The following is a 12,389-nucleotide window of genomic DNA, read 5'->3' as shown; positions in this document are numbered from 1 at the left end:
TATCGATGTGAACCGTGACACCTTTGAATCAATTTTTAACTGCCTTACGATTAATCTTAATTCCCCAATATTCTCACTGTAAATGTTTAGTTTGATCTGATCAATACTTTAAAGATATGGATAATGTAGTGAGGGGGTGTGTCCTTATTTATCTTCCATGTTCATCTTTCAATATATCAGTAACTCCATCACATAGAAAGGTAAATATGGTACAGTAATAAGCTCCACCCACTCTCTCAGAATATAGAAATAGATCTGCTATACATCCTATCTGGTGGACATGTCAGCTCCTCTAAATAGTCACTAAGTCAGTGTGTGTTTGGGTCTGGAACATGTTTGGGTCTTCAGTAAACTACTTAGCTTATGTCTCAGCTCCCTGTAATGTGATCAGCTTAGAGCTATGAACATAGACTGTTCACATCACTAATGATTAGTCACAGATATGCATTGGTTCTAGACTCACACGCTCTGGAAATATGAACAAAATGCTTAGTTTTTTACTATTTTCATTGGTCTATAACTGCATGTGGGAATATAAGAAAAAAAAAGATTGTTTTAATTTATAGTTTAAAGGTAGTTTTTTTTACAGCTCTACCTAGTGTTAGAACCAGGAGGTGCAGCTCATACATGAATTATCTTTGTCACAGTTTCATTTCTTCCTTTACTTTGGCTCTAGTCTCTACTCTCCTCACTTCCTCACAGCTTTTCCACATTGAGCAGTTTTTCCTCAAAAACCAGAGCAGCTTTAGAGCATTAAGGATTCTTCTGCTGTTTGTTCAGTGTGAGCTCAGACCATCATCATGTAACGATTCCCCTGTCTCTTCCAAGGCGATAAAGCTACAACGCACTTTTAGGTAATGGGTGGATCTGTCTACCAGGGGTGAATACCAACACATGCACAAACAAATAAAAATAGCTTTGACTTTAGTTATTAGTTTAAATCATAACCCACCCAAACGCTGGAACGTAAACCCATTTACAAACACAAAACTACGCAATAAGGCGCAAGGAAAACTATGGTTTGGCAATCCATAAAAAGTCTGTGCACCTGAAGTCCAAACCCCGAAGCCTTGTTCCCACCGCAGGGTCGGTCCTACGGGGTAAAATAAACACGCTTATAGTAACAGGTAGGTGGTTATGTGGCCATAGGCTGCCTGGTTACTCACAAACACCAAGCGGCTGCCCTTCCATGCATCCAACGTTGGACCACATGATCCCCGCAGCTCCATGAAGCGTTTACTCATAAACACAAAGGGTACAATCCACAAAGAGGTTAGCTCCACAGCATCACAGCTCTGGGCAGTGTCAAGTTGGCGTGTGACGTCACAACACTATGCGTGTCCATGCACGTGACCTGTTCCCCTCATATAGCAGGAACATCTCCGATTCACCATTACATTCATATATTTGTTTCAATAATACCACAGTGCTAACAAAAATGATCATAATTAAATGATTTGATATCCTCTATGATCAGGTTCTGCACAATAAATAACAAATTACAGGGTTTGGTTCACCTCATGCTGGGTGACACACATGTAGGAACCTATGTGGTCCTTACAGTCTGATGGATGGAGCTCATTTTAGGGCAGAAGACCAGTGTCCATCATGCATGGTGTGTGTGTGTGTGAGTGAGTGGAGAGGTTGATGTGTTCCAGCTGTGTGTCTGCTACAGTTCTTCAGTGGGAGGAGTCCATGCCATGTGCTGCCTTCATTACTATCAGGATCAACCAATTAGTGATCAGCAGCAGGCCTCATCACCTCATCATCCTCAGATAACGTGGATCAAACCGGGATCCAATCAGATTACAGCTCAGTTTCTTAACATGAGGGATGATGCACCTGCATGACATCATCGTCACCATCTCACAGAGTTACATTGGAGGACTTCATCTGGTCCTCATTGCTACTTTGGAGCCTGATTGGTCACAAATATAAGGAGGGCGTGGTCAATTATGACCTAGTTTGGATCAAACGTGACAAACTTTTCCACACACCTCAATAACAAAGGACAGGAACAGATCTATTCTTTATACGTCTCTTTTCCTCTTTTAGTCCTGATCCAAACCCTCGAGTCTGGATCCAGTTTTTTCTTCAGTTTTTTGCTCCAGCTGTGAATTAAACACCTGGTTTGGATGAAGGTTCACGTCTATCTCTGTGAATCTAGTTTAAATGTCATCATTTGTGGCTGTTCTATATTTGGATCCTCAGACGTGTCCAACTTAGATTCAAACTGTTTCCACTGCCTCCCAGAGCCAGATTTAGCTCCACACGCTTCATTTTCCAGCTTTTCCAGCAGTAACAGTGGTTTAATGCGTGGGAGTTTGATGTTTCTAACATTTCTCTGTAGAAAGCATCATCAACATGTCCCCACACAGTTACCAATACACTTATTTTTACCATTTTTATGCAACTCCACCAAACTCACCATATTTTAACCTATTTTCATCACTTTTTCATACCATATTTTTGCTCTCATTTCAATGACTTTTCTGCACGTTTTTCCACTTTCCAGACATGTTCTGCACTTATAAACCCTTTCTACCACTTTTACACCTAATGTCACATATTTTTATTTATTTATTATTTATTCAGTTCATTTCCAACATGGTTGCAATCACAGAAATTCACTTTGACAGTCAGAGCAAAATCACATCGTTTTTTTTTTTTTTTTTATTTAGATCCATTATTGACACTTTAACCTCTCCATGTCATGCCCATTATTTACCAGTTTACACTAATTATTCCAATATTGACACTTTAAACCTTTTTTAAACCACTTTTTCTGTCTGTTTTTATCCACTCTATTTTGCAACTTTTTATCAATTTCTGTGGTTTTTAAAATCCCATTTCACCACATTTTCCACCATTTTTGGTCACTTTGAACCATTTTATTAGTGATTAAAACCATGATTTCCATCTTTAAGATGACTATAATAATAATAATAATAATAAACGTTCCTGGATAACAGTGGATATTATTCAGATGAATAAATAAATGTGGTTATCACAGATTCATAGAACAATGGACCATCATGTTACTGACTTTATTCTCCCTTATAGATGGTCCTGTCTCCACATGACTGTTCTTCAATGTTGGGCTGAACAGGTTGAGAACCACTGCTAAAGACGGATCATAGAAGTGTTTGCCTTAAAATTCTGTTGTTTTTACTGGGGATGGTATTGATGTTTTATTTCTTTATTCTCGTTGTCTTATCTTATCATCTGAACTTTAGCTGCTTTGTGAACATCATCTTCTTCACTTTTCCTCTCCTCAGAGGCCACGCCCACTCGGTGACCTTCCAGTGGTCTGTGCTCCAGTTCTAATTTTAACCTCTGGTGGCGTGGTCTGAAGGACCCGCATGGTTAGTGTGCGTGTGCAGATAGTGGTTGTTTGAACAGGGATGGTTCCCATGACAACGACAAATATTTACAGCATCAGCAGCGCCAGGTCTGTTCAGGAGAGCAGATACCTTTCTTTGATTTTCCATGGTTGGTTCCCTTTGTAGGAAGTTTCCGGAACATGAACAGTTCTATGGTTTCTCTCTCACTACTGCAGCTTTAAAGGTGCAGTCTGCAACTCTCAGATCCCTCTCTCACCCTCACTCCTCGCTGCTCTCTTGCCCTCCCTCAGAGGAGCTAACAAGCTAACGTTAGCCCGACAGCAACATCACAGTAATATAACATGCTCTGTTAAAAACATATTACTGCAGCACTTCTCTCTGTATGTGCACACACCTCAGCAGCAGTAACAACTCAGTATCACTTACAGCAGCCACACAGAGGCTGCTACGCACACATGAACACATGCACCACAGAGTTCTAGTGTAACAATTACAAATCAAACATAATGTCAATCAAGCAGAAAAGTCACCAATTCCATCTTCTACTCCTCCAGACCATACACTGTAAAAAAGACGGCGTTCCAGCGAGAATGAAGGAGGCATCTTCACTATATTTATCTGTATACTTTATTTATTAGAGTTATTAATTTGCTTCCATCTTGCTCCTACTACTCCCTTATACTTTCTCAACCAATTTGAACAAGTTTGGTGTCATAACATGCAGATAATATCTGTCCATTCTAATATGTATTGGCTTTTTTCTAACTTTTCTACTTTTCCAACTATCTCTCTTTTTCATTTTTCATTTTCTAATCCACAATTTCAACGTTTTAAACCTTCAACTCTGAACTTCAGCTGGTCAACCATTCTTCAACATGTTCAGCTGTCTGTTCACTTTCAGCTAAGAACTTTTTCAGCTTTTTTCTTCTTCCTTCAGGATTTTCAACTTCATTTTGATTATTTTAGATCCTTCAACCTATTTCAGCAATTTTCATCACATCTGCTACATTATTACTCGGAGGGTACATTGGCTAGGCTAATACTAGGCAAATGCTTATTTGATGCTAGGTTGATGCTAATGCTATGCTAATGTTAGGCTGATGTTAATGCTAAGCTAATGTTAGGCTGATGTTAATGCTAAGCTCTTCACTGGATGGATCCTTTCAGATTTTTTAAACACATGTACGTAGACTACGTCACTTCCTTCACTCGCAATCCTTACGATAGAGCTGCTGAGATGTGATATTTGAATGTAAACTGACCATACGATGTTTGTTAAATATTTTAATAGTACACATTTAAATATGTGATTGTTTTGTGGGGTTTTTAATTGTTAATTTAAAAACAAAACTGATAAAAACACTATACACAACATTGAGAATCAAAAATCAAACAGAAGATAAAAACTAAAATAAACCAGAATTCACTTAAAACATAAATTTCTAATTGTTTTTAGACAGAATCTTTTTATTTAATTGAAATTAAAACACATGAAACACAGCACTGTACAGACAATGTAAATAGAGGACGTTAGCACAGTCACAGTGATAGTACACACACAAAAACAAAGCTATTAACTGCACATGGTAAATTAGTAAAGCGTAAACTTGCAGCAGTAGCCTGTGCTATAGTACTTTATTTTTTATTTTTTATGTCCACATGTAAGAACGGAACAAACAACACCCTTGTAAACCCAGCCCTACCCTGAACACAATGTTTATAAAGAATATTTTTATAGTTAATGTATATGAAAGTCTATAAAAAGTAACATGAATATAATAACACATGATCATGTGATCAACACATGCTAATTACTCATTTCTTGCCACACATCAAACATACATATTTAACCTGTACATTGGTGGTTAAATGAATCTGTTCCCACACAATTAAAATCTGTATTTTCTTCCAGAAATAGTGTTTTTGTTGGTTTAGTTTCTTACCAGGGATTTAAAACTTAAGGTTAGTCACAGGTGGAGGAAAGTTGATGGTCTGTAGATGTTGTAGGAGGTGAAGTAGGAAGTTACTGAGTCGCATTTGCGAACATTTTGGTCACAGACTCGAGCCCTGCATAATGTCTGCTAACCATTGTGCATGTGTGGGCGGGGCAGCGTCTCTCCATCTGAGCAGAACTACACCCCTGGCCAGAGGAGAAGCAGTTTTTACGCTGACAGCTGTAATTCTCCATCAGTGACACCAAACATAGCAACAAGAGGGTTGGGATTCAGGTTAACGTTTATTATCTGGGATATGGTGTGAAATACCTCTGTCCAAAATTTATGAAGACTAGGGCAATACATATGGATAAGTGATGCTTCAGCACTCTTGCATTTGTTGCAGTATGGGTCAATGTCAGGATAAAAATGAGATAGTTTAACTTTAGAGAGATGAGCTCTGTGTACTTCTTTGAAATGGATGAGGCAGTGGCGAGCACAGAGAGATGATGTATAGAGCTCCAAGCGTTTTCAGATAAAGACAGGCCTAAGTCTTCCTCCCATGATCTTTTAAATGTGTCTGTAGTGTCCTGCTTTATGTCTACCACCATGTTATAGAGGACAAAAATGAGCCTTTTACGATATGGGTTCAGGGACAGGACTGAGTCGACAGTGGTTGTTTCTAACGACGAGGGGAGACGAAAAAACTTTGAAATAAGAAATTGTCTTGCCTGCAGGTACCTGAAGAAGTTAGACTTTGGTAGATTAAACTTTTCACTCAGCTGCTCAAATGATGCTAGTTTATGAACAAGTCTTTAAAACGTACAATCCCCTTCCTGTGCCACTCACAAAAAACAGGGTCATGTAATGAAGGTTCAAAAAGATGGTTTGATTCAACAGGGCTTAAAAGAGGAAAACTGTCAAGCCCAAATACATTCCTGAATTGAGCCCGTATTCTTAGAGTGTTTAACCACTGGGTTCTTAATGGGTTGGATTGGGGGGACAGGAAGTGATGATCCCAGCAGCGCAGGAACAGACACATTTTTGTTGAAATTTAACTCCATACCCACCCAGTCAGGGCATTTAGCCTGGTTGAGAAAAAAGGACCAGAATGAGAAGCAACGCAATTGACAGATAGGAACGAAGATTAGGGAGCGCCAGACCACCGCTTGCTTTGGGTTTCTGGAGAAGGGTCTTGTTGAGGCGAGGACGTTTACCCCACCATAGATATGATGAAATAATTGAATCAAGCTTGACAAAAAATGCTCTGAGGACAAAGATCAGCAAGGCCTGAAATAAGTACAAAAAATTTAGTTGGATGTTCATTTTCACAACATTAATACGTCCCACTAGAGATATGGACAAAGGGGACCACTGGGAGAAGTTTAGTTTAGTTTGGTCGAGCATTTTGACTTAATATTTACAAGTGACTGAAATACCCAAATGAGATAATTTGCTATTTTCAGCTTTCAAAGGGAGGTTGCTAAAGTCTAATGAGCGTGCTTCACCGGAATGTTGACCGAACTGATTGTGCAGCATTAAGACATGGGGCAATGAGGTAGTCGGGTCTGAGATGAACAACAAACAATCATCAGCATACAGAGAGACCCTGTGTTCTTTGCCGTTTCTCTTAACACCCAAAAGGCTAGTGTCTCGATAACTAAATAAATAGCAATGGGCTTAGAGGACAGCCCTGGTGGGTACCCCGATGCAGATTGGTTTCGACCGCTGGGAGTTTGTACGGATGAAACTAATTCTTTTTAAATAGCAGGGTTTCAACCTTTTAAATATTACACGAACCGGGTGTAGACGCATTTCACACATGTGTTGAAAGGATCTGAAAGAATCTGAAAGGATTAGGTCCATGAAAGGATTGGGCACTTACACTATTGTTAGGTTAATGCTAATGCTATGCTAATATTATGTTGATGTTAATGATAAGCTATTGTAAGGCTAATGCTGATTAATGCCGATGCCAGTCAATGCTAATGCTAAGGTTATTGTTAGATAATGTTAACATTAATGTTAGTTTATGCTAGTTAATGCTAGGTTAATGTTATTGCTATATTGATGCTAGGCTAATGTTAGCTAATGCTGGGTCAGTGCTAATTGCAGGCTAATGTTAATGCTAGGTTAATGTTAGCTAATGTTAGGCTAATCCTATTGCAGCTCACTTGCATTTTCTTCAAGAGATGCAACTATTCTAGTTATAATAATGTTCCTCCTTTAAAGAATTAAGATTTGTTTGTTTGTTTATTATAATGACGTGTGTCCCAGTATTCCTGCTGGTGGTAACAATGACTTCCCTTTGTTCACAGATGATGGGAAGATCTTCCACGGCAGCGGAGTGGGAGACGCATTCGGTCCTCGATGCTTCAAAGGAGACATTATGGGATGTGGAATCATGTTCCCACGGGACTACATCCTGGACTCTGAAGGTGGGCGTGGCTCATTAACCTCAATTATCAACTTGTTTTAACTAAACACGAGTTTCAGTGGATCATAGTTTTATCACCATTCATCTGTAAATCCTTACGGAGAGGTCAGACAAAACTTAATTCTTCATATTTTTAAAGAGTTATGCCTCATTTGTGACATAAGTTACTCTCCAGTTTCTCTGTGATTGGTCTGACGCTGTAATCTCCTCCTCTGTCACTAGAGCGCGCACATAGCCAGAGATTAGTCTAGATTAGTTGGACAGCTTCTGACTGACGGAGAATGTTCAGATAGGTGAAGCTAACGTAGATAAATCCAGGATATAATTATCTAGCTTCATAGTACAGGCCTTTGATGTTTCCTGTTAATGCTTTGATCAGGATTCTAAAGTCAAACATCCTCAGTTTTCCATGTGTTTCCTGGTGTTGGATGTGGTTGGATAACTCATCCAATCAGAGGAGGCATATATAGGTGTATATTTGACACCTCACGCTGCTTCGTCCTCAGGTGACTCCGACCAATGGGAGGGTCTACAGGTGTTTCCAGGTCACGACTCTCTCTGCCTATACCACAGGGATGAGGAGGATGATGAAGAGGAAGAGGAAGAGGAAGGAGAGCAGGAGGAGGAAGGAAGGAGAGTCACAGTGAGTTTAACATTAAAGTGTGTGAATGTGAAAAAATTAGATCATCTGATTGGTCCACGGGCTGGAGTCTGACACGCCTGCTCCTCCTGCTGACCAATCAGAGAATGATGCACCGATAATGATCATTTCTCACATTTGAAACTTAAAACTGACATAAAACACATTATTTCCGTATGTTTGAATTGTTTGCATCTCTTTAAAAGAATCCATCTGTTACATCCATGTGGTCTTTCTTTGTTTCTTTTAAATGTGACTGAAGATGATCAAAGTCACTAAACAAAAAGCATCAGTCTTCCTCTCTGAGGGAAAGGGGCGGGGCTTCTTCTTCTTCTATGGTATTTACAGCATGTGTTTACTGTATTCACTGCAGATCGATGATGTCATCAGATCAATTCATCGTTTGTATTTTATACCAGAATGCATTATGGGAAATCCTACATAATTAATCTTCCACTCACAGCCCAGTATGAAGCAGCTGTACAGTCACAGTGATGTTTAATCACATTATTAATCACTAGATGGCGCTACAGGCTGATAAGGCCCTTCATTTTATATTTCATAAAGTAGTGGCTTATAATCCAGAGAATACAGTTAACATTTGGAGGATAATTTAAGGATTATGATGTAAAACTTTATTTGAACAGAAATAAAATAATTAAAAAGTGAAATTCAGTAAAATGAGTAACAGCCTTCAAAATAAAAGCATAGAATCAACTTCTCTATCCATATAAATAGAAATAAATCCATGACCCACTGATATAAGATCCATGTCCACTTTAGGGTCCAGACCCAGCGGTTTAGAAGCACCATCAGTGATAACATTTAAGTGAAGACTGAGTGACTTTCACACTAATATTAACCCTTTCACTGCCCCCTGGTGGTCAAACCACAGAAGGACATTCATACCAACATGAGATCCACATCTGCAAATCTCTTAAATATTATCAATAATAACCCAATAAATATATCAACATATAAGGATAAAATTAACCACACATAGCAAAACACTGGACATCAGTGTTATAATAGTGTTAATAAATAAATCTCTACTGGTCTAATACACACTACCAGTCAAAAGGTTTAGAACACCCTTTAAAAAAAGGTTTGGTTCCCCAAAACTAAAAAATCATGTACATTTTAGAAAGATACAAATAGGCCTTTTTCAGGGAGCATGAAGTTAACAATTAACAGTTAACAATTTAAATCTGTTCTGCAACAATGAAGGTTAAAAGCTGGTGCTACTCATTCCTAGAGGTGTTCCAACTTTTCTTGGTTCCTTCCAACTTCTGCATAAAAGCAGTGTTAGAACACACTGTGGTACCAGACCCTCATGAGCACCAGCTGAACAGCATTGTTCATGGATTCCATCATTTATTTTTAAACTGAAATCACTTATTTTTTCTATGCTTTCCTTTCAGAGTGCAGTGACACAATAAACTGAGTAATTTTCAGTAAAAAACTGAAACCGGTAGTGTATATTATAGATTTATTACATTTATAGACAAGAATATAGAGAAATAAATGAGACCAACATATATACAGAACAATGATCAAATAAACCATGTATAGTAAAATTATTTAAAATATGCTTTCTAAATTAAAAGAATAAAGAAATACATGTATGCTATCACAGCACCATAACAATGTTAAATAATATTATTGTTTCTAATCTTTAATTAAACACACTGTCTGTCGCCCCCCTGTGGCCCCCAGGTGTTCTTCACCAGGAACGGGAAGCTGATGGGTCGTAGGGAGGTGGTGGAGCCTGAGGGGGGGCTGTTCCCCACTGTGGGAATGCTGAGCAGTGGAGAGAAGGTGAAGGTGGACCTTCATCCTCTCAGCGGCTGAACATCCTCCACACGGAAACATTCCTCATGGTCCAAACTCTTCCAGAAACGGGTCGGGGGGGTTGCCAGGTCTCACGTCAAGAATCAAGTACCCAGTTGTGTGTAAAGTAGTGACAGCAGAGAACAATCAACACACATGTAGTTTACACAGAAATACACACTTTGTTACACAAAAGTACACAATCACTCCATCAGGATGACACACAAACATTTGGTTAAATATTGATCTGATATTGATCATCTACTTAACTCTATTTATGGCAAAGATGAACTATGGATTGTTTCTGTGAGATGTTTATGACTCACCAGGTGTTTATGAATGAATGCAGCGTTTTATTTCTGTCAATCTTGTTTGTAAACATTTGTTTGTTTTTTAAAGCAGTAAAAGGTTTAATGTGTTTATTCTTGATTAACTTTTTATCACAGATACAAACACAACAGCTCCATAACTTCAGAATGAGTTTGACTTATACAATGCTGAGATTTATGTCAATATTTTAACCAGCAACTCCACATAGTGAGGAAAACAGTGATTTTTTTTTTTTCTATGACACTGACTTCTTGGTATTAGCTCCGCCTCCTACATCATGATATGGTTTATAAAAGCAGATGATATATAAAGAAAATATATCTTAACCATTATTTGCACAGGATTAGTTTTATCTCGGGACCACATGCGATTTGTAATAATTGCAGAGAATGTCTGTGACGTTAATCCCGTGTGAATCGGACGTGTCAGTAATTTTTAAAGTAAAAATTCCCCCACAAATGACCTACTCCAATGCGAATAGGCATCTGTGTGATTTGGACAGAAATGGGCAGGATTTGATGTGTGATTATGTGTTTTGTTGTACGAGGTAAACACAGACACCAGGACGCATGTTTATTTACTTTTGGCAAAGAATGGAAGCTGCTTTGGAGTCCCGGGCCTGCAAAACCTTATGGGCCCGTAACGTACGGCAACAAAGAAAGAAGGCTGAAGAGAAGGAGCGTTATCAGAAACAAATGGTGGATCATGTTGTGCTTTGCACTCTGTGGTAAGAATCTTTTTTTTGTTTTGTTTGTAGCCTTCTATTTAATACAGCTGGCTACGCTAGCAGTAACAGCACCGAGCTGTGGTCAAAAGTCTGCAAAGTTGTTTTAACATCAACTCACACTGTTTCACATTTTCAGATGTCTGTAAATTTCAGCAAAATCTCAGGCTTTGGTTATCCCGTGCAAATGTGTCACATAAAAAGCAGACGTTGGGGGTCATTTATGTATTACATGGGGTCCCTACATAAAACTAATCCTCCTGTGTGAATATGGCTTTAGTCACTTATAATCAGCAGACATGGCAACCATGAATTAGCCCCTCCTCCTACTTGTGGTGATGTTAAACTCTTAAAGGCACACCGCAGACTTTGTGACCAAAAGAGTCAAATGTATTATTTTACATGATTCCTCAGGCTGATATACAGCGCTGACAGTATCAATGCTTTGAGCGGGACTTCCCTCTGGAAATAGTGTGTGTGTGTGTGTGTGTGTGTGTGTGTGTGTGTGCGTGTGTGTGTGTGTGTGTGTGTGTGTGTGTGTGTGTGTGTGTGTGTGTGTGTGTGCGTGTGTGCGTGCGTGCGTGCGTGCGTGCGTGCGTGCGTGCGTGCGTGCGTGTGTGTGTGTGACGGAGGAGAGAGGTAGTCTGATCACTTGTTTTCCTCCGTATGTTTACAGCACTTATAGACAGCGCCGCTTTTACCGTATAAAATAAAAGATCAATTTACGGAGTTACTAAAGTTTGAGTTCACTCAGATTGTTGGCTCAAGAAGTTACCGCTTTAATTTTCCCCGATAAATTGAGGAAGTGTAGTACAGCCCTATGCACTGTAGTGTGGGAGGGGCTACTGCTTCCTCTCTACAGATGATGGAGGGAGAGTAGTGAGTCAACCACTGTCTGCATACATAATCAAAAGACGAGAGGATGACCTCACTGACTGACTGACTGATGATTTTAGCGACAATGCTGCTGCGCTTGTGGCCACTAGGGGCGCTTGACGTGAAAGTTACAGGTCTAGCGCCCCTAGTGGCCAAAAGTTACAAAGCATTGCTTCATTCTATATCTCAAACTATTCAAACAATTCTCAGATAGAAGTCACAATTAAGACTGCTGAGATCTCAGATTCATAAAACTAAAACTAAAGTCAAAATA

General features: G+C 39.1%; 1 protein-coding gene across 3 annotated transcripts in view; it reads left to right on the top strand.

The window, feature by feature from the left end:
- Positions 1–10,603, top strand: part of spryd3 (SPRY domain containing 3) — a 57,135-nt gene extending 46,532 nt beyond the window's left edge. For all 3 annotated transcript variants that reach the window (XM_028453280.1, XM_028453278.1, XM_028453279.1), the window contains 3 exons: positions 7,597–7,716; positions 8,222–8,358; positions 10,072–10,603. In XM_028453280.1, the coding sequence (XP_028309081.1) occupies positions 7,597–7,716; positions 8,222–8,358; positions 10,072–10,206 (392 nt within the window). In that variant the 3' untranslated portion in view covers positions 10,207–10,603. The remainder of the gene's footprint in view (positions 1–7,596; positions 7,717–8,221; positions 8,359–10,071) is intronic.
- The last annotated feature ends 1,786 nt before the right edge of the window (positions 10,604–12,389 follow it).

This window comes from Gouania willdenowi, chromosome 7 (assembly GCF_900634775.1).
Source record: "Gouania willdenowi chromosome 7, fGouWil2.1, whole genome shotgun sequence".
NCBI lineage: Eukaryota > Metazoa > Chordata > Actinopteri > Blenniiformes > Gobiesocidae > Gouania > Gouania willdenowi.
Note: the sequence above shows the minus strand (reverse complement) of the source record. Positions and strands in the feature narration are given on the sequence as shown.